Raw genomic sequence first — 22437 nt, 5'->3', positions numbered from 1 at the left:
TCGTACACACAGAGCTAGAGGGTTGTAGAAGAGATGAACACAGCAATGTTGCACAGCTGAAATAAACCCAACAGCCAGTCACGATTTGGAAAACTATTGTAATCCACTGGTTAATTTCTTGGATTTTTCTAAGATTTATTTTTTTCATGAGTATGTGTGCTTCTCTGAATGTATGTATTGTTCCGCTGCTGTGGAAGAGGGCATTGGATCACACGGAATTGGAACTGTAGATGGCTGTGAGGTACCATGTAAGTACTGGGATCTGTACTGGGACTTCGAGAAGAGCAGCAAGTGCTCTTAACCACTGAGCCATCTCTGCAGTGCCTGCCTCCGCACATCAATTTTTGATTGATAGCCAAAACAAAGACCCAAAACAATGTTTCTTATCCCTAAATCTTGTTTTATTGCCAATAAAATACACATCTTAATGTTATGGGGAAATATGTGGATACAAAACAAGATGTATGCACGTACAAAAAACCCAGATTATCGCACATGTTCTAAGACACGTATTGAGAAGTCAGGGTCTTTGCCATGCTCAGTTATTCTCAGTTCTTAGGAAAGTGCTAAGATACAACAATCAGGAAATAAATACTAAACTAATAGTTAATATTAAATTTGTTTAATATTAAATAAATAATAACTATTAAGTATATTAGTTACCACTTTCCCGTTTCAAATAGATGTTCAATGTTTTCTGTGACAGGTGGAAACACCGAGGAGTACTTTGCTATTCATGCAACCTCAGGAGAACTCTCAACAACTCGTGCTTTGGACCGGGAGCAGATCAACAATTTTACCCTTCTTATCTTGTGCTCAGATTTGGGGCATCCACCTCGAAGCTCTGTGATGCAGTTGCATGTTAGGGTCTTGGATGACAATGACCATAGCCCTTCTTTTCCCATGCTTCATTATCAGTCGTCTGTGAGGGAAGATGCTGAAGTGGGCACCGTGGTCCTGGAGCTGTCTGCTGTGGACAGAGATGAGGGCCTCAATGGGCAGGTAGAATATCTTCTGTTGGAGGAAACTTCTGGTGCGTTCAGTGTTGATCATGTAACGGGGACACTGAGAACTAGCCGCGTCCTTGACCGAGAAGCCAGACCTCAGCACACATTCCAGGCTGTAGCCAGAGACTGCAGTACCCAAGGCGCGAAGAGCAGCGTGTTGACTGTACTCATATCTGTTACGGATGCTAACGACAATGATCCTGTTTGGGAGGAGAACCCAGTTGATGCTTTCCTTTCTCCCAAGCTGTCCCTAAACCAAACCATTGCTCATCTGAGAGCCAGTGACCCAGATGCAGGGCCAAATGGAACTGTCACTTTTAGTTTTGCAGACAGCCAGTCAGTGTTTTCTATCAATGAATATACAGGCGAAATTAAACTTCAGCAGAATCCATCAGCAGAATATTTTCCTATCTGGGTGCAGCTAAAAGCCACAGATCAGGGGGTCCCAGCGAGGGCAACCCCGGGTCTCTTAGTTGTTCACATGGAAGGAGAAGATGTGAAGATCTCTTTCAGCCACCATCTCTACACAGGAGTCGTGACTGAAAACTGTGAGCCAGGTGAGCATATCCCCAAGTTTCTTGAATATTGCACCAGTTTGGGCAAAATGCTTTAATCCAGGCTATAGAAAATTGCCATTGCATTTGCAGTTGCAAACTTATGAGTCTAGCCAGTTCATGATATTGGGAAGTTTTTTTTAAGTTCATTTTTAAAATTTCCTTTTGCATTCCAACCACAGTTCTCCCTTCCTCCCCTCCTCCTGTCTCCTTATCTTCTCCCCCAGCCCACCCTCATGCACTCCCCCCCCATAGGGTGAGGGCTCCCATGGGGGGGTCGACAAAGCTTGGCCTATTAAATAGAGGCAGAATCAAGATCCCACCACCACCACATTAAGACTGAGCATGACATCCGACCGTAGTGAATGGGCTCCAACATGTTAGCTCATGCACCAGGGATAGATACTGGTCCTGTGGTCAGGGGCCCCTCTCAGATAGACCCAGCCACACAACTGTCTCCCAGATGGAGAGGGCCTAGTTCAGTCACATGGAGGCTTCACAATTGTCTGTCTAGAGTTCATGAGCTCCCACAAGTTTGATTCAGCTGTGATATTGCAAAGGTATAATCAATGTGATTTTATTCTCCAACGCTATTATGAAATACCAGACCAACTAGCTTATTAGAACAAGACCTCTCTTTTGCTTCATTGTTCTGGAAGTTCCAGGAAAAACTGAGTAGGGTTGCTTTGGGTCTCTGTTGAGGCAATGTCATGGTGAGAGAGCATGACAGAGCAGACAGTTCACTTCACTAACCAGGAAGCCCAGTGGGAAGATAGAGTGGGGATATAGTCTCCCACTAGGCCTGTCTCCTGAGGTGCCACCATTTCGCAGGAGTACCACCTTGGATTTTCACCAACCTTTCACACACCAGACCTGTGGGGAACATTCACATCTGAGCAGGCAGAGATAATATCGATCTGGTCTGAAATAAAATGTCAGGGTATGCAAGGTCTTAGCCCAAGGACAGGCCTGTCCTTGGAGAATACAGTTGACATGGAAAGGTGTCAGTGTCAGCCAAGAGGTAGACCAAAAGCAGAGGATGTACAGGAAAGGGAAAGAAGGAAAGAAAGCTGTTGAGAGTGACCAGAGCAAGTCACCGGATGGGGAGGGTCCCTAGGTTCTCTGCTAAGCAAGGGCTACGTGCATTAAGTATTGATTGACATTTTCAGCAGATATGGCTTTTCCTGGAGCATGGATTCAATGCAAACTGCCAGGTGATAACAGATACAAGGAAGAGATTTTCCTTATTGTTTTCTATTCTTGTATTTCAGTAGACTCAAGATATTGCAGGAGACCAATCAGTGTTAGAAGGATCTTAATAGTATTAAACATCATTTTATAGCTTCCAGAACGATTTTTGTTTTCTCCAAATGCACCTAAAATTTAAACCTTTGTATGAAAAACCAAATGAAGAAATTAGAGAATTTTTAATTTCTTGTTGGTTCCTTAGACATCCTGTCAGTAAAAGATATTTGGCATGCTAAGTGGATTATATTGGGTATTATTATAAATTATCATTACACTAAACTAAAGATGGGAGAGGGAGGAGGGGGAGAGGGAGGGAGAGAGCACTTTCTGGGTCCCCTGATTTCCTGTTTCTTCTGTCTATGTCCCCACCTATCTTAGGGCCTTTCACACAGCTAGGGCAGGTGCTCCCCTCCCACTTGGTCCCCCACACGTCGGTGCTCTGGAAGCACCTTCACAGGCACAGCCGAAAGTGTGCTTTAATAACCCACTAGACATCTTTAAACCCAGTCATTAGTGATCAGGATTCCCCATCACAACCTGAGTTGGCTACAGTTTGCTTTTTACAAGAAAGCCTTTAAGATTCAAGAAGCCCCTCAGTGGGAGCCGTTGCTGCAAGGCAGAACTCAGTAGGTCAGCGGGATAGCCCGACCAGTGGCAGGTGCGATTCCCTCTCCTCTGCTACTGCTGCCTCCTTGGCTGCCCATGCCCTAGTCTTCATGCTAGGTTAGATGGGATTTGAACACTTCTTTATTTTCCGATTTAGCTGAACTTACAGTTCTTTGTTTTTGTTTCATTAGCTTTAGTGTTTTAAGACAACGTTCGTGAATATCTGTCATTGTGCCTTTGATCACACTTGTCCCCCCTCCCATTCTGTCACTATACAGCCTTGTACCTCCTCCCTGCTCTCACCTCTCACACCGAGCTACTTCCCACACCGGAGTTACCCTCTGCCTTCTGCTTCCAAGCAGCATGCACGTGTATATACAAACATACATCCACACACTCGTGTGCATGTATAGGTACATGTAAGTCTAGATTACCCGATTACCCGTATCAGAGGAACCTTCTGTCATTCTTTTCCAGCGACCGTCTGGTGCTTCTGTCTGCACTCTCCCTCTAGGCTTTCCTGTAGCTCTCCCTTTCCAATTGTGTTTCATATACACACAACTATCATGTACATGTGGATATCGCTTCTATACGGATTTCACACATCAGAGGACATGTCTGCTGGTTTTTCTGAGTCTGGCTTATTTCTCTAAGTATGGTCATCTCCATTTCCTCCTGTCTTCCTGAAAATGGTGGAGTTTCACCCTTCTTCACTGCTAAAACGCCATTGTGCCCAGGAACTGTGTTTCTAACCCCCCATCTGCTAATGGTATCTAGGTTAGTTCCACATCTTGGCTGTTGTGACACACTGACATCTGTCAGAATGGCCGGAACTACAGCAGCCTCCTTTCTTTGTGTATAAGCAGCCATGGCCTATCACACTTTACTGTAGTCTATGGACTAGCTAGGTTCTCCCACTCTCCAGAGCGTCCCCAGTTTGCCCATCCTGGGGTGGCTAATATTTAAGTTGAGGGGTGTCCCCTGAGTATGTTGGGTTCTACACAGGCAGACTGATCTCCCAAACCTTTACAATCTAGTAAAACCCTTCTGGGGGATGTGTGTCTGGTTGACATATACTCTTTGGACTCCACAGCCCTGAACAGGGGGTTTGGATCTACCTGTTGATTGCAGACTCAGGGCTACTCTCAGGTAGTGAGGTTATCTCCCACAACTGAGTGCTAGTCTGCCTCCCCTGGGTATTTCACAGCCTGAGCCTTTTGCTGGCTGTCCTTCCTCTGTTTGCCTGTGTGTGGTCTTCCACTCTCCATCACTCCCCAGCACTGTCTCTTATCAGGCTCTGCTATGTACTTCTTCCTAGTTCTTAGGTCTCTGGGGTAGCTCAGTTTAGACAATAGGATCTCTCTCAAAATGGCCCCTGGCCAGGGCTCTTTGAGCCATGGAGACTGGCAAAAAGGAATTCTCTTGCCAGAGAAGTGTCCAGAACCCTTGCCTGGATTTGAGGCTCACAATAGTTGTGGACTGGCCTGTGATTAGCATTGCTGATTTCCTCACCTGGCCGTGTTCCTCAGGCTTCTGCCTCCCCTCTCCATGCAGAGGGGCAGGGCACCCAGAGTCTTGTGCTTCTTAAGTCTTTTCCCAGATCACCCTTCCGTTTCTCCACTCTCTGCTGTCCGTTCATGAATCTCCACTGCTCTTTCCTTCTTCCTTTCTTTGCAGAAGAGCATATTTCTTTATCCCTATCTTTGCACAACGCAGAGGCAGCTTCTAAAGTGATGTGTTACCAGGAAGCCCCGGACTTTTTCAGAAGTTAGGAATCAGCCACGTGGCTGCTCACAGTGGTGAAACTCTCTAAATGACGAGACGGGCCTCCAGAAGTCAGCTTTCCCAGTGCTTCTGTTTCCCTCCCATTACTGTGGACATCCTGATGAGGATGAGCTGGCAACTGTCGTCCTCAGCGTGGGGTGTTCAGAGCTTCATGCATTTCTGTGAATTGCCCTGGGGTGGAAAATTGACATTATGAATTATTTTGATACCCTGGTTAAATGTTAAGTGCTCAGACTTTGGAAAACTTGGAATACTATTGAAACATGATGACACACGGGGGCAGGCCGACTAGTAAAATATATTTAATATTGCAAAATGAGTAACCTACTTAGATCTTGATATTTTGGAGGAGAAAACTGTCTTCCAGCGCATTGGCAGGAGCTCCAGCTGCTGTTCTCCATCAGCTGGGCAGTGTGGAAATGTGACACGCATTATCGAAGCAGGGCGGGTGAGCCTGTCATGATGAGCCGGTTTCCTTTCCATAAAGTGGAAGCAGCAAAGGACTTCCTCACAAGGATGCTGCAAGGACTGGATTAAGCTGTGGGAGGGTACCAGTCATCACTTCAGTTGTTATTGTGGCTATTTTCCTTCTGTCTTAAATCTCGACACGAAGTTTATAAAGTTAGCAGGGTTTAAGTTCTAACTAGAGCGAGGAGCCATTACATAATGGTTGTATAATCACTGTGAAGTATTTGCAGTTTCCAAACCCCTGCCATCTGGTTCATTTTCTGTACAAACTAGATAAGAACTGTACTTTCTAAGGAAATAAATTACCCCATAAACATAAGAGCAAGCAGTTTCATGTCACTGGGGACTTTCAATGTTCATGACAATGAAGGGGCAGAAACAAATATTTTCTGTCATTCCATTTCATTACATGGGACCAGTCTTGTATTTGAGATAAATTTCATAGGAATGAGAACTATCTAGGTAGTTATTTTCAATACATTTTTTACCTTATCTATGATTTAAGATAACTCTGAAGCAGACAGAAGCAAAGTCTTAGGCAAGGTTAAGTTTTCTCAAAAGGCGTATACCACAAGACAGTTTTCATTTCTGTGAATTCATCCCAGGCCCCATCTGGGTCTCAGCCACAGAAGCAGAGATCTTATTTGCCTTAACTTACTGTTATTTTATTCATTTTACAAAGGGTTTATTTATTCTTTAAAATTTTCATAATGTATACAGTGTATCCTGATCACTCACCCCCCACTTCTCTGCCTATCCTCCCCAGGATTCTGCCAAATTCATTTCCTCTTTTGAAATATTAATTTCTATTATTATCATTATTACTTTTAACTCCCTGGATCCAATTAATGCTACGCATATATGCATGGGTGTGAGGTTATCCAGGGGCATGACCACCCCTTCCACGATAAGTGGTTCTCCATCTCCAGTAGCCTTCAACTGCCAATAGCTCTTTAGTTAGGGGTGAGGTCTCAGTAGCCCCTCCCTTGTCTATGCTGGAATTTTAAAATTTTTATTTTTATGAGTATAAGTGTTTTCCCTGCATCCATATATTGCAACACATATGTACAGCGTGTAGCCATGGAGGCCGGAAAAGGACGCCAGGCCCATGGAACTGGGGTTACAGACAGTTTTAGGGTGCCATGCAAATGTTGGCAATCTGACTTTAGCTTTGTGCATGAACAGCAAGTGCTCTCAATCACAAAGCCTCCTTCTTCAGCCCCATGTGGTGGAATTTTCAACTGGTTTGATCCTGCAAAGGTAGTCTCATTGAGTGGGATTTCTCAAGCTGTGTGAAGGAGACTTGCACATTCTTCCTGCTTGAAGCCTGAAAAATAATTGCTGTGTGAGTTGCAATAGATACATTGTAAAGAGTAGTTTTTTTTTCTTTATAGGAATAAAGATACAGGCAGCCAAACTGTAACCAGAGAGTTGTTTGTTAATCCTCACCAATTAAGAACAGGGTGCAAGTATCGGGTTGAATGCCTTTGGCCTGTGTTGCCCTTTCCCAGAGCAGTGTTACCAGCTCTGCCAAGCTAGAGTTAGTTAGGCTGCATTGGTTCCCGTGCCTCTATTGCTCACCAGCTCCCCTTCCATTGGGCTTAAAAGCTCCTCATCTCACTCCTTACTCCTCAGTCAGAGTTTCTGCCCTGGAACCATGAGGTTGTTGTGTTGTTGACGATGCTTCCTTTTTTTTCCATTTTTAATTTTTTTTATCATTTTTATTTTAATTTTAAATAGCTTGTTTTACATGTCAATCCCAGTTCCCTATCCCTCCCCTCCTCCCGCACTCCCCTTACCCCCCCACCCTCCCACCCTATTGCCAATTCCTTCCACATAGGGGATATCTAGAGTGTGTATTTTCACTCTGGGTAGGGTCCAAGCACTCCCCTAAGAGTCCAGGCAGAGAGAGCATCCCTCTTTGTGCTATGGGCACACGATGACTGTATTCCAGGGATAGACACTGATCCACAGCTTTCATTTTACAATCCAACCACAGTTCTCCCTCCCACCCTTGCTCACCTCCTCCCAGCCCCTTCAGCTCCCCCATAGTCCACCCCAGTCCACTCCTCCTCACGGGTAAGGGCTCCCATGAGAAATCAACATCGTCTGGCACAACAGGTTGGGGCAGGGCCAGGCCCCGTCCCATACATTAAGAGTGAGCATGGCATCCCACCATAGGGAATGGGCTCCAACAAGCTAGCTCATGTGCTGGGATTACATCATGGTCCTACTGCCACCGAGCATGACATCCCACCCCTAAGGAATGGCCTCCAACAAGTTGGCTCATGTTCCAGGTTTGTATAGTAGTCCTACTGCTAGGGTCCCCTCTGATAGTCTCCTCTGATAGCTTCACAACTGTCTCCCACATGCAGAGGGTCTAGTTCAGTCCCCTGGAGTCTCCACAGTTGTAGGTCTGGAGTTCACGAGTTTCCAGGAACTTGGTCCAGCTGTCTCTGTAGATTTCTGCATCATGGTCTTGACCTCCCTTGCTCACATGCCCCCTCCTCCCTCTCTTCACCTGGATTCCCAGAGCTCTGCCTGCTTCTTGGCTGTGGCTGTCTGCATCCGGTTTCATTGATTACTGGATGAGGGCTCTATGATGATAGCTGGGTATTTATCAATCTCATTACAGGGTAGACCAGTTCAGGCGTCCTCTCTACTATTGCTAGGAGTCTTAGTTGGGGTCCTCCTTGTGTATTCTTGGGAGTTACTCCAGCACCGGGCTTCTCCCTAAGCCCATAGTGGCTCTCTCTGTTAAGATATCTCTTTCATTGCTCTCCCACTGTATCCATCCCCACCTAGGCCATCTGGTTCCTTCCTGTTCTCATCCCTGCTCTTCTCTCCATTATCACCCCACCCCTAGTTTGCCCTATAGATATCATCTTATTCTCTTCTCAGGGTGATCCATGCATCCCTCTTTTTACCTAGCTTCTCTGGAGTTGTGAATTTTAGTCTGGTTATCCTTTGCTTTGCATCTAATATCCTCTTATGAGTGAATACATGCCATGTTTGTCTTTCTCAGTCTGTGTTACCTCACTCGGGATGTTTTATTCTAGTTCTGTCCATTTGCTTGAAAATTTCATGAGGTCTTAATTTTTCCACTGAGTAGTATTCCATTGTGTAAATGTACCACATTTTCCTTATCCACTCTTTGGATGAAGGGCATCTAGGTTGTTTCCAGGTTCTGGCTATTATGAAAAATGCTGCTATGAACATTTTTGAGCAAATGTCCTTGTGGTATGATTGAACTTCCTTTAGGTAAATGTCCAAGAGTGGTATCACTGGGTCTTAAGGTAGTTTGATTCCCAATTTTCTTAGAAACTGCCATAATGTTTCCAAAATGGCTGTACAAGTTTGCACTCCCACCAGCAGTGGAGAAGTGTTTCCTGACTCCACATCCTCTCCAACAGAAGCTGCCCTCAGTATTTTTTATCTTAATCATTCTGACAGGTGTAAGATGGTATCTCAGAGTCATTTTGATTTGTATTTCCCTGATTATTAAGGATGTTGAACACTTCCTTGAATGTCTTTTGGCCATTTGAGATTCTTCTGGTAAGAATTCTTTGTTTAGTTCTATACCCAATTTATCAATTGGGTTATTTTGTATTTTGATGTCTAGTTTCTTGAGTTCTTTATAAATTTTGGAGGTCAGCCCTCTATCAGATGTGGGTTGGTGAAGATATTTTCCCACTGTGTAGACTGATGTTTTGTCTTATTGACAGTGTCCTTTGCCTTAACAGAAGCTTTTCAGCTTCAGGAGGTCCCATTTATTGATTGTTGCTCTCAGTGTCTTGCTACTGTTATATTTAGGAAGTGGTCTCCTGTGCCAGTGTGTTCCAGGGTAACCCCACTTTCTCTTCTACTATGTTCAATGTAGCTGGATTTATGTTGAGATCCTTGATCCACTTGAACTTAAGTTTTGTGCATGGTCACAGATATGGATCTATTTGCAATCATCTGCATGTAAATATCCAGCTTTGCCAGCACCGTTTGTTAAAGGGATTTCCCTTTTTCCATTGTACCACTTTGGCTCCTTTGTCAAAAATCAAGTGTTCACGAGTGTGTGGATTGGTATCATGGACCTCAATTACACCAGTACCAAGCTGCTTTTATTACTGTAGCTCTATAGTAGACTTTGAAGTAAGAGATGGTGATGCTTCTCGAAGCTTCATTATTGTACAGAATTGTTTTCACTATTATGGGTTTTTTTTCCATATGAACTTGAGTATTGTTCCTTCACGGTCTGTGAAAAATTGTGCTGGGATTTGGATGATGATTCTTAAGAGCTGGTCTTGTTTAACTCTGCCCCAAAGCACCATACTTTTAAAAAGATAAGAAACAGGGCTACTGTTTCAACAATATTAATGCACCTTCATTGTTGTTTTTGTGTATGAGACCCAGGCCTCATCAACAAACAGAATCCAAGTATTGTGGAAAGCATCGGGGTTGGTACAGCAGAAATACAAAGAAACCATACTTTGTCTTTTACAGACAAAACGTGTGGTCCCAACTATAAGTAAAGGGTTCATAGGGAAGTCTGCTGTGTGGAAAGAGGGGAAACATCCCTTCTGGCTTCTGGAGTGCGAAGGAACGACAGAGAGGCAAGCTCAGGAGACTCTGAACTGAGGAGCCTCTTTCCTTGAGTCGGTAATCCAGAAGGGACCCATCTTTTGAAGGAAAAGCTAAAAGCAGAAGCCACTTTGGAACTCTGGGAGAGCCACTGCCTGGTACAGTGGACCTTTGTAAACACAGGTCAAAAGGCAACAACAAAATAGGCAATATGTTAAGGCAATGAGAAGGGTTAATCTCTGTGTCAAAGTACTTGAAACAGACAACAACATTAAAACCTACTTAAAAACAGAGGAGATTTATTTGGGCTCATGATTGCAGAGGTTCTGTCCCGTGGTCATTTAGCCCCATTTCTTTGGGCCAGTGGTGAGGTAAAATACCATGGCTAGGGGTTGGGATTGTGTGGTGGAGCAAAGTTCATTACCTCATGGTGATTGTGGTGGGGCAGAGAAAGAGGAGGGACAAGAAGGAGGGGCAGAAGGAGAAGGGGAGGGGAGGGAAGGAAAAAAAGGGGGGACACAGACAAAATGTAACTGTCCAAAGGATTATTGACAATATCTATTTCACCTAATGTGGTCCCATCTCCTACAATTTCCACTAGTCCTACCCCCACCCCACCCCTGACAATAGTAAAAACTAACTCATGATTTAATCTTTCCAAACTCCTCACCCAAAAAACCCTGCTGCATCAGACACTGAGCTTTTAACAACATGAGGTTTCTGAGACATTCAAATCCAGACTTTTAACAACAGTGGTACCCACAAGAAATACTAGGTCAGTAACTACAAGATAAACAACCATTTTATAGTAAGCAACTGCGTAGCTGAGCTGTGTAGCTGTTGAAATGTGAGACTGTCACTGTGTTCCATGCACTTTGACCCACAGAAGGACACTCTTTCCTGTTACGTCCTTCACTGTTCTATCACACTCTACTTCGTATTTTCTCTTTTGAGTACCTTACACTCAGTTTCCTACATAGTTTTGCATATCTGTTTCCTCTGTTCTTTTAGAAGATGATTTGATGTATTTTGAAGTGTCCAAAGTGTCTCTGTTACCATTAGTCTTAAGTTTAAGACATGGCATGGAAGTATAGCAATACTTCGCTGGGGGGCATCTCCAAATGTAGATAACAAAAACATAAGGAGGACTCTTCCTGGTAAATCTTCATAAAATATTTTTAAATTGTTGAATCAAAAAGACATATTCTCTAACAAGAATAAAACTGGGGAGTAGTGTGGAATGAGAGCTGGTGCCAGGCAGGGTAAATGGCATATTCAAAGATGTGGGGACTCCACAGAGTGTGGATTTATGGTCACATGAGGCATCTTGTGTGTTGGAGGCCCTTATGCCTCCCCTGGAATCACCTACCTGGAGGACAAAATTCACTGGTAACTATTAAATTATCCCAGTGAATTTTGTAGAGTTCTTCCTTTAGAGGCTGCTGAAGGGTAGCCCAAGGGAGAGATGAGTTAGGAGGACACTACAGTGATCCACACTATAAGAGAATAACTAGAGTCTGAGTAAGAAAAAAATGAGAAAAGCCAGGAGGCTTGTCCTCCACCAGAATTTCCGAGTCAGTCTCAGTGCGTCTTGGTGATTAAGACCCAGAGTTCTCAACTTGGATGCGCTTAGAGACATCTAGGGAGTCTGAAAAAAATTACTAATACATCTCCCCTCTATCCAGTTCATTGAGAATCGTTGAAGGTAGACCAATACAGTATTATTAATTGGTGGAGGCTCCCATATGATTCCATGGGGAAGCCAGGGGTCAGAGGAGAGAGGTGAGAAGAAATCTAAAGTAACACCACGGTTTTGTATAACTTCTGCTCCAAAATAGCAAGTGACTGCTTACCATCCGCCCTTTGCCTCCTTCTCAAATGCCATCATCATAGGTGTTGTCATCAGTGCCCAAACCCTCCCATTTCCTTCTCCTTTGTGGATTCATCATTCCTCCAAAGCTGGGCAGAATCCTGCTTCAAATGAACGCTGTCCTCATTAGAAACATCTCATTTTGTGATGCTTGCTATTGTTCTTGACTAGGGCTCCAGTCATTTTCTTAGTACAGGTCTGTTCAAATTTTCTATTTGTTTCTTATTTAGTCTTCATATGTTGTAGGCTATATAAAACACATGTGTTTCTTCTAGGAAATGTAATATGTTGGCACCATTGTTCCTAGATGTGTAACTGTCTGCTGTGGTAGTAATAATGTGCCCTCTTTTGTTTTGGACCATTGTTGAGTGTTTTGTCCCTTGTGTTTTTTTCAATTCATTTTTTTTTTCTAGATAGGGATTCTCTGTAGCTTTTGGAGCCTGTCTCTGCCTCCCGAGTGCTGGGATCAAAGGCATGCACTACCACAACCTAGCTCTTCAGTTTGTCTTTTAAAGAAAATTTAAAAGTTCTATTTCTTCAATCCATTTATAATTTTGTCTATTTTGCCTATTCCTACTCTGATCTTTCTTATCTCTTCTACTAAGTTTGGCTTCAGCCTGCCCTCTCTGTACCTCCTTCTGACATATGATTTTCCTATGCTATTTAATTTTCTACTACAGATGTTTTCTGCCAGTCACCCCTTAGTACCACTTTGTGCTGCATCAAAAATTTTAATGTGTGGTTTTTTTTCTCTTTTAGTTTTTTTAATTTAAATTAGAAACAAGCTTGTTTTACATATCAATTCCAGTTCCCTCTCCTCTCCTCCTCCCCTGCTCCCTACTGCCTCCCTATCCCATTCCCTTTCTGCTCCCCAGGGAGGGCGAGACCTTTCACGGAGAATCTTCAAAGTCTGTCACATTATTTGGAGCAGGCCCTAGGCCCTCCCCCATGTGTCTAGGCTGAGAGAGTATCCCTCTATGGGGAATGGATAAACACTGATCTACTACCAGAGTCACCATAGACTGCCTAGGCCACCTAACTGACAACCACCTTTGGGGGGTTTGGGTTGATTCAGTTGTCAGTCTGGGGTCTATGAGCTCCCCCTTGTTCAGGTCAACTGTTTCTGTGGGATTCTCCAGCCTGGTCTTGACCCCTTTGGTCATCACTCCTCCCTCTCTGAAATTGGATTTCAGTAGTCCAGCTCAGTGTTTAGCTGTGGTGTCTGCTTCTGCTTCCATCAGTTACTGCATGAAGGCTCTAGGATGGTATACAAGGTAGTCATCAATCTCATTATAGGGGAAGGGCATTTAAGGTAGCCTCTCCACTATTGCTTAGATTGTTAGTTGGTGTCATCCTTGTAGATCTCTGGACATTTCCTTAGTGTCAGATTTCTCTTTAAACCTATAATGGTTTCCTCTATTATAGTATCTCTTTTCTTGCTCTCCTCTATTCTTGCCCCAACTCAATCTGCCTGCTCACTCATGTCCTCCTTTCCCCCTCTCTTTCTCCTAACTCCCTCTCCTCCCCATGCTCCCAAATCGCTCAGGAGATCTTGTCCCTTTCCCCTTCTCCGGGGGACCATGTATGTCATTCTTAGGGTCCTCTTGTTTCCTAGCTTCTCTGGCAGTGTTGGCTTTGGTTTGCTGTATATAGCTTTTATTATGTTTAGTTATCTTCCTGTTATCCCTGATCTCTCTAAGACCTTTATCATGAAGGGGTGTTGGATTTTGTCAGAGGCATTTACAGCATCTAGGGAAATAATCAGGTGGTTTTTCTTTTTCAGTTTGTTTATATGGTGGATTACATTGATGAATTTTTGTATGTTGAACCATCCCTGTATCCAAGGGATTAAGCCTACTTGATTATGGTGGATGATTTTTCTGATGTGTTCTTCGATTTGATTTACTAGAATTTTATTGAGTATTTTTGCATCAATGTTCATGAGGGATATTTGTCTATAGTCATCTTTCTTAGTTGAGTCTTTGTGTGGCTTGGGTACCGAGGTAATTTTAGCCTCGTAAAAAGAGTTTGGCAATGACCCTTCTACTTCTATTGTATGGAACACTTTGAGGAGTATTGGTATTAGCTGTTCTTTGAATTTCTGGTAGAATTCTGCATTGAAATCATCTGGCCCAGGGTTTCTTTCAGTTGGGATACTTTTAATGACTGCTTCTGTTTCATTAGGGTTTATAGATCTATTTAAATTGCTTATCTGTTCTTGATTTAATTTTGGTAAGTGATATCTATCCAGAAAATTGTCCATTTCCTTTAAATTTTCAAATTTTGTGGAGTACAGGTTTTCAAAGTACACCTGAAGATTCTCTAGATTTCCTCAGTGTCCATTTTTCTGTCCCCCTTTTCATTTATGATTTGTTAATTTGCATGTTCTCTCCCTGCCTTTTGATTAGTTTGGATAAAGGTTTACTTTATCTTGTTGATTTTCTCCAAGAACCAACTCTTTATTACATTGATTCTTTGTATTATTTTCTTTGTTTCTACTTTATTGATTTCAGCCCTCAATTTAATTATTTCCTGGCGTCTATTCCTCCGGGTGAGTTTGCTTCTTTTTGTTCTAGAGCTTTCAGTTGTGCTATTAATTCTCTAGTGTAACTATTCTCCAGTTTCTTCATGTGGGCACTTAGTGCTCTGAACTTTCCTCTTAACACTGCTTTCAAAGTGTCCCATGAGTTTGGGTATGTTGTGTTTTCATTCTCATTGAATTCTAGGAAGTCTTTAATTTCTTTTTTTATTTCTTTCTTTACCCAGGAATTGTGCAATAGTGCATTGTTCAATTTCTATGAGTTTGTAGGGTTTCTGCAATTTGTGTTGTTGTTGAATTCTAACTTTAAAGCATGGTGGTCTGATAGGATATAGGGGGTTATTCCAATTTTTTTTATATCTGTTGAGGTTTGCTATGTTGGAGACTATGTGTTCAACTTTAGAGAAGGTACCATGTGTCATTGAGAAGAAGGTATATTCTTTTGTGTTTGGATGGAATGTTCTATAGATGTCTGTTAAACAAAATTAGGCCATAACTTGTAATAGTTCCTTTGTTTCTTTATTAAGTTTCTGTCTGGTAGTCCTGTCTAATGGTGAGAATGGGGTGTTGAAGTCTCCCAATATAAGTTTGTGAAGTTTTATATGTGATTTGAGTTTTAGTAATGTTTCTCCTTTACTAATGCGGGTGCCTTTGCATTTGGGGCAGAGATGCTCAGAATTGAGACTTCATCCCGATGGATTTTTTCTGTGATGAATATGAAATGACCTGCTGCATCTCTTTTGATTGATTTTAGTTTGAAGTCAAATTTGTTAGATATTAGGATTACTACATCAGCTTGTTTCTTGTGTCCATTTGATTGGAGAACCTTTCTCAACCCTTAACTCTGAGGTAACTTCTGTCTTTGAAGTTGAGGTATGTTTCTTGTATTCTGCAGAAAGATCGATTCTGTGTTTGCATCCATTTGATTAGCCCCTGTCTTTTGATAGGGGAGTTAACACCATTAATATTGAGGGATATTAATAAACACTGATTTTTAGTTCTTGCTTGTTTTAGATTTGGTGGTGGTGGTGGTATGGTGTGTGAATTTAGCCCCTTTTCGCTCTTGGCTCTTGGTTAAGTGGGATTATCTATTGCCTATGTTTTTGTGAGTGTCATTAATTCCCTTAGGTTGGAGTTTTCCTTGCAGAACTTTCTGTAGTGAGGATTAGTGGTTATGCATTGTTGAAATCTGATTTTGTCATAGATTATCTTGTTTTCTCCATCTATAGTGATTGAAAGCTTTGGTGGCTATCGTAGTCCAGGATGGCATCTGTGGTCTCTTAGTGTTGGTATCTATCCAGGACCTTCTGACTTTCAGAGTTTCCATGGAGAAGTCAGTTGTAATTCTGGTAGGTTAGCCTTTATATGTTACTTGGCATTTTTACTTTGCTGCTTTAATATTATTTCTTTATTGTGTATGTTTGGTGTTTTGGTTATTATGTGGAAAGAGGACCTTTTTTGTGGTCCACTCTATTTGATGTTATGTAAGCTTCTTGTACTTTCATTGACATGTCTTTCTTTAGGTTGGGCAAGTTTTTTTCTACTATTTTGTTGAATATGTTTTCTGCACCTTTGAGGTAGGTTTCTTCACCTTCTTCTATACCTGTTATTCTTAGGTTTGGTCTTTTCATGGTGTCCCATATTTCCTGGAAATTTTGTGTTAGGAATTTGTTGAACTTAAGAATTTCTTTGGTCAATGAATCTATTTCTCCTAGTGTATCTTCAATGCCTGAGATTCTCTCTTCCTTTTCTTGTACTCTGATTGTTTACCCTACTTTTCTATATCCAGTGTTCCTTCATACTGTGATTTTTTATTGTCTCTATTTCAACTTTCTTTTTGTAATTTTTTAATTAATTAGGAGCAAGCTTGCTTCTCATGTCAGTCCCAGCTCCCTCTCCCTCCCCTCCATGCCCACTCTCCTCCACCAGCTTCCCCCAATCCCCACTCCATTCCCCAGGGAGGGTAAGGCCCTCCATGGGGGATCTCTAGAGTCTGTCATTTCATTCCCCAAAGTGTCCAGATTGAGAGAGCATCCCTCATTGTGGGATGGGTCCCCAAAGTCCATTTGTGTGTCAGGGAAAAATACTGATCTACTACCTCAAAACCACATAGATTGCCTGAGTCACCTCACTGACACCCATATTCAGGGGTTCTGGATCAGTCCCAAGCTGGCCTTTCAGCCATCAGTCTGGGGTTCAAGATCTCCCCCTTGTTCAGGTCAGCTGTTTCTCTGGGTTTCACCGGCCAAGTCTTGACCCCTTTGCTCACCACTCCTCCCTCTCTGTCAATGGGTTCCAGGAGTTCAGTTCAGTGTTTAGCTGTGGTGTCTGCCGTCTGTCACTGGATAGAGGTTTTAGGATTGTATGTAAGACAGTCGTCAAAATTTTTATTGGAGAGGGGCATTTAATGTAGTCTCTTCACTACTGCTTAGTTTGCTAGTTGGTGTCATCCTTGTAGATCTCTGGATATCTCACTAGTGCCAGATCTCCCCTCAAACCTAGAATGGCTCCCTCTATTGTGGTATCTCTCATCCTGCTCTCTCTATTCTTCCCCCAACTCAACATTCTTGCTCCCCCATGTCCTCCTCTTGTCTCTTCTCTTCCCTCTCTATGTCTCTTTTTCCTGGCTCCCTTTCCTTTCCCCCACCCTATGCTCCCAATCTACTCAGGAGATCTTGCCTCATTCCACATTCTCTGGGGTCCCATGTATATGTCTCTTAGGGTCCTTCCTGTTTCCCTGCCTCTCTGGCAGTGGGATTGTAGACTTGCACTCCCCTGATTTATGTCTAAAATCCATATATGAGTGAGTACATACCATGTTTGTCTTTTTGTGACTGGGTTACCTCAATCAGGATGGTTTCTTCTAGTGCCATCCATTTACCTGAAAATTTCAAGATTCCATTGTTTTTTTCTGCTGAATAGTACTCCATTGTGTAAATGTACCATATTTTCTCCATCTACTCTTCAGTTGAGGGGCATCTAGGTTGCTTCCAGGTTCTGGCTATTACAAATAGTGCTGCTATAAACATAGTGGAACAGATGTCCTTGTTGTATGAATGTGCATCTTTTTTGGGTGTATGCCTACGAGTGGAATTGCTGGGTCTTGTGGTAGACTGATTCCCATCTTCCTGAGGAATCTCCATACTGATTTCCATAGAGGCTGTACGAATTGGTACTCCCACCAGCAGTGGAGGAGTGTTCCCCTTTCTCCACTTCTTCTCCAGCATAAACTATAATTGGTGTTTTTGATTTTAGCCATTCTGACAGGAGTAAGATAGTTGTTTTGATTTGCATTTCCCTGATTGCTAGGGATGTTGAGCACTTTCTTAAGTGTCTCTCAGGCATTTTAGTCTCCTCAATTGAGAATTCCCTATTTAGTTGTGTAGCCCAATTTTAATTGGATCCTTTGGTGCTTTGGAGACTTGCTTCTTGAGCTCTTTGTAAATTTTGGAGATCAGCCCTCTGTCAGATGTGTGATTAGTGAATATCTTTTCCCATTCTGTGGGCTGCCTTTTTGTCTTGTTGACTGTATCCTTTGCCTTGCAGAAGCTTCTCAGCTTCAGCAGGTCCCATGTATTAATTGTCGATCTCAGTGTCTGTGCTACTGGTTTTATGCTCAGGAAGCAGTCTCCTGTACCAATTCATTCAAGGGTACCTCCCACTTTCTCTTCTAATGGGTTCAGTGTGACTGGATTTATGTTGAGGTCTTTAATCCATTTGGACTTATCTGCAGTCTTCTACATGCCAGCATCCAGTTATGCCAGCACCATTTGTTGAAGATGCCTTCTTTTTTCCATTGTATAATTTTAGCTTCTTTGTCAAAAATCAGATGTTCGTATGTGTGTGAGTTAATATCAGGGTTTTCTATTCGATTCCATTAGTCTACTTGTCTATTTTTGTGCCAGTACCAAGCTGTTTTCAGGACTATAGCTCCTTTATAATAGAACTTGAAGTCAGGGATGATGATGATGCCTCCGGATGTTGACTTGTTGAACAGGGTAGTTTTGGCTATCCTGGCTATTTTGTTTTTTCCACATAAAGTTGAGAATTGTTCTTTCAAGGTCTGTGAAGAATTGTGCTGGGATTTCAATGGGAATAGCATTGAATCTCTAGATTGCTTTTAGCAAGATCGCCATTTTTATTTTGTTGATCCTACTTATCCAAGGGCATGGGAGATCTCTCCATTTTCTGGTGTCTTCTTTAATTTCATTTTTTAAAGATTCAAAGTTCTTGCAATACTGGTCTTTCACTTGTGTACTCCAAGGTATTTTATGTTGTTTATGGCAATTGTAAAGGGTGATGTTTCTCTGATTTCTTGCTCAGCCCTTTTGTCATCTGTATATTAGGGCTACTGGTTTTCTTGAGTTGATCTTGTATCCTGCCACTTTGGGGAAGGTATTTATCAGCTGAAGGTGTTCCCTGGTAGAGTTTTTTGGATCACTTATGTAAACTATCATATCATCTGCAAATAGTAAATGTTTGACCTCTTCGTTTCCAATTTGTATTCCCTTGATCTCCTTTTGTTGTCTTATTGCTCTGGCTAGAACTTCAAGTAAAATATTGAAGAGGTATGGAGAGAGTGGGAAGCCTTGTCTTGCTCCTGATTTTAGAGGAATTGCTTTGAGTTTCTTTCCATTTAGTTTGATGTTGGCTATTGGTTTGCTGTATACAGCTTTTATTATGTTTAGGTGTGTTCCTGTTATCCCTGATTTCTCCAAGACCTTTATCATGAAGGGGTGTTGGATTTTGTCAAAGCCTTTTTCAGCGTCTAGTGAGATGATCATGTGATTTTTGTTTTTCAGCTTGTTTATATGGTGGATTACATTGATGGATTTTCTTTGTTGAACCATCCCTGCATCCCTGGGATGAAACCTACTTGGTCATGGTGCATGAGTTTTCTGATGTGTTCTTGGATCTGATTTGCCAGTATTTTGTTGAGTATTTTTGCATCAAAATTCGTGAGGGAAATTGGTCTATATTCTCTTTCTTAGTTGTGTCTTTGTGTGGCTTGGGTGTCAAGGTTATGGAAGCCTCGTAAATAGAGCTTGGCAAAGTCCCTTCTGCTTCTATTGCATGGAATACTTTGAGGAGAATTGGTATAAGCTGATTTTTGGATTTCTGGTAGAATTCTGCACTGAGGCCATCTGGCTCAGGGCTTTTTGGTTGGGAGACTTTTGAAGACTGTTTCTATTTCCATAGGGGTTTTGGTCTATTTAAATTGCTTATCTGTTCTTGATTTAATTTTGGTAAGTGATAGCTATCCAGGAAGTCATCCATTTCCTTTAAAATTTCGAATTTTGTGGAGTACAGGTTTTCAAAGTATGATCTGATGATTCTGTGAATTTCCTCAGAGTCCGTTGTTATGTCCTTTTCATTTCTGATTTTGTTAATTTGCATGTTCACATTCTGCTGTTTAGTGAGTTTGGATAAAAGTTTGTCTATCTTGTTGATTTTCTCAAAGAACCAAGTCTTTGCTACATTGATTCTTTGTATTGCTTTCCTAGTTTCTACTTTATTGAGTTCAGCCCTCAATTTGATTTTCTGGCATTTATTCCTCCTGGGTGAGTTTGCTTCTTTTCGTTCTAGAGCTTTCAGTTGTCCTGTTAATTCTCTAGTGTGACTATTCTCCAGTTTCTTCATGTGGGCACTTAGTGCTATGAACTTTCCTCTTAGCACTGCTTTCAAAATATCCCATAAATTTGGGTATGTTGTATCTTCATTCTCATCAAATTCTAGGAAGTCTTTAATTTCTTTTTTATTTCTTCTGTGACTTGGGAGTCATGCAATTGCTTATTATTCAATTTCCATGAGTTTGTAGGATTTCTGCAATTTGTGATGTTGTTGTTGAATTCTAACTTTATAGCATGGCAGTCTGATAAGATACATGGAGTTATTCCAATTTTTTTGTACCTGTTGAGGTTTGATATGTTGCCAAGTATGTGGTTGATTTTTGAGAAGGTTCCATGTGGTATTGAGAAGAAGGTATATTCTTTTGTGTTTGGATGGAATGTTCTATAGATATCAGTCAAACTCAATTGGGTCATAACTTCTATTAGTTCCTTTGTTTCTTTGTTAAGTTTCTGTCTGGTAGTCCTATCTAGTGGTGAGAGTGGGGCGTTGAAGTTTTCCACTATAAGTGTGTGAGGTTTTATCTGTGGTTTGAGTTTTAGTAATGTCTCTTTTATGAATGTGGATGCCTTTGTATTTGGGGCATAGATGTTTAGAATCGAGACTTCATCTTGGTGGATTTCTCCTGTAATGAATATGAAATGACCTTCTTTATCTCTTTTGATTGATTTCAGTTTAAAGTCTAGTTTGTTAGATATTAGGATTGCTACCCCTGCTTGTTTCTTGGGTCTATTTGATTGGAAAATCTTTTCCCAACCCTTAACTCTGGGGTAACATCTGTCTTTGAAGCAGAGGTGTGTTTCTTATATGAAGCAGAAGGATGGATTCTGTCTTTGAATCTATTCTGTTAGCCTGTGCCTTTTATTAATATTGAGGGTTATTAATGACCTTGGATTGCTCATTCTTGTTTGATTTTGGAATGGTTGATGGTGGTGGAATTGTGTATGGATTTCTACCCCTTTGCTCTTTTGGCTGTTAGTAAACTGGGATTATCTATTACCTATGTTTTTCTGGTTGTAGCTAACTACCTTGGATTGGAGTTTTCCTTCCAGAACTTTCTGTAGGACTGGGTTAGTGGATACGTATTGTTTAAATCTGGTTTTGTCATGGAATATCTTCTTTTCTCCATCTATATTGATTGAAAGCTTTGCTGGGTATAGTAGGCTGGGCTGGCATCCATGGTCTCTTAGTGTTGATAGAATTTCTATTCAAGTTTCCATTGAGAAGTTAGGTGTAATTCTGATAGGTTTGCCTTTATATGTTATCTGACCTTTTTCCTTAACTGCTCTTAATATTCTTTCTTTATTCTGTATGCTTGGTGTCTTGATTATTATGTGGCAAGGGGACTTTTTTGTGGTCCACTCTATTTGGTGTCATGTAAGCTTCTTGTACTTTCATTGGCATGTCTTTCTTTAGGTTTGGAAAGTTTTCTTATATGATTTTGTTGAATATGTTTTCTACCCTTTCAGTTGGGTTTCTTCACCTTCTTCTATGCCTATTATTCTTAGGTTTGGTCTTTCACTGTGTTCCATATTTCCTGGATGTTTTGTGTTAGGGATTTGTTGGACTTAAGATTTTCTTTGGTCAAGCAAGTCTCCAAAACACCAAAGGATCCAATTAAAAAGTGAGCTGCAGAACTAAATAGAGATTTTTCAATAGAGGAGTCTAAAATGGCTGAGAGGCACTTGAGAAAGTGCTCAACATCCTTAGCCATCTGGGAAATGCAAATCAAAACAACTCTGAGATACCATCTCACTCCTGTCAGAATGGCTAAAATAAAAAACACCAAGGACAATTTATGCTGGAGAGGATGTGGTGAAAGGGGAACACTCCTCCATTGCTGGTGTGAGTGCCAACTTGTACAGCTACTTTGGAAATCAGTATGGAGATTCCTCAGAAAATTGGGAATAAACCTATCACAAGACCCAGCAACTCCACTCTTAGGCATATATCCAAAAGATGCCCGTTCCTACAACAAGGATGTCTGTTCCACTATGTTCATAGCAGCATTATTTGTAATAGGCAGAACTTGGAAGCAACCTAGATGCCCCTCAACCGAAGAGTGGATAGAGAAAATGTGGTACATTTACACAATGGATTACTATTCAGCAGAAAAAAAAAAACAATGGAATCCTGAGATTTGCAGGCAAATGGCTGAAA

At 41.7% G+C, this 22437-nt stretch overlaps 1 protein-coding gene across 1 annotated transcript in view; it reads left to right on the top strand.

Annotated features, from left to right (window-relative positions):
* Positions 1–22437, top strand: part of Dchs2 (dachsous cadherin-related 2) — a 223668-nt gene that overhangs the window by 165256 nt on the left and 35975 nt on the right. The window contains exon 13 of the mRNA XM_040752593.1: positions 707–1564. Within this exon, the coding sequence (XP_040608527.1) occupies positions 707–1564 (858 nt within the window). The remainder of the gene's footprint in view (positions 1–706; positions 1565–22437) is intronic.

The sequence above is a fragment of the Mesocricetus auratus genome, unplaced genomic scaffold, assembly GCF_017639785.1.
Source record: "Mesocricetus auratus isolate SY011 unplaced genomic scaffold, BCM_Maur_2.0 Super-Scaffold_100009, whole genome shotgun sequence".
NCBI classification, from domain to species: Eukaryota; Metazoa; Chordata; class Mammalia; order Rodentia; family Cricetidae; genus Mesocricetus; species Mesocricetus auratus.
This window is presented reverse-complemented; position numbering and strand designations above follow the sequence as displayed.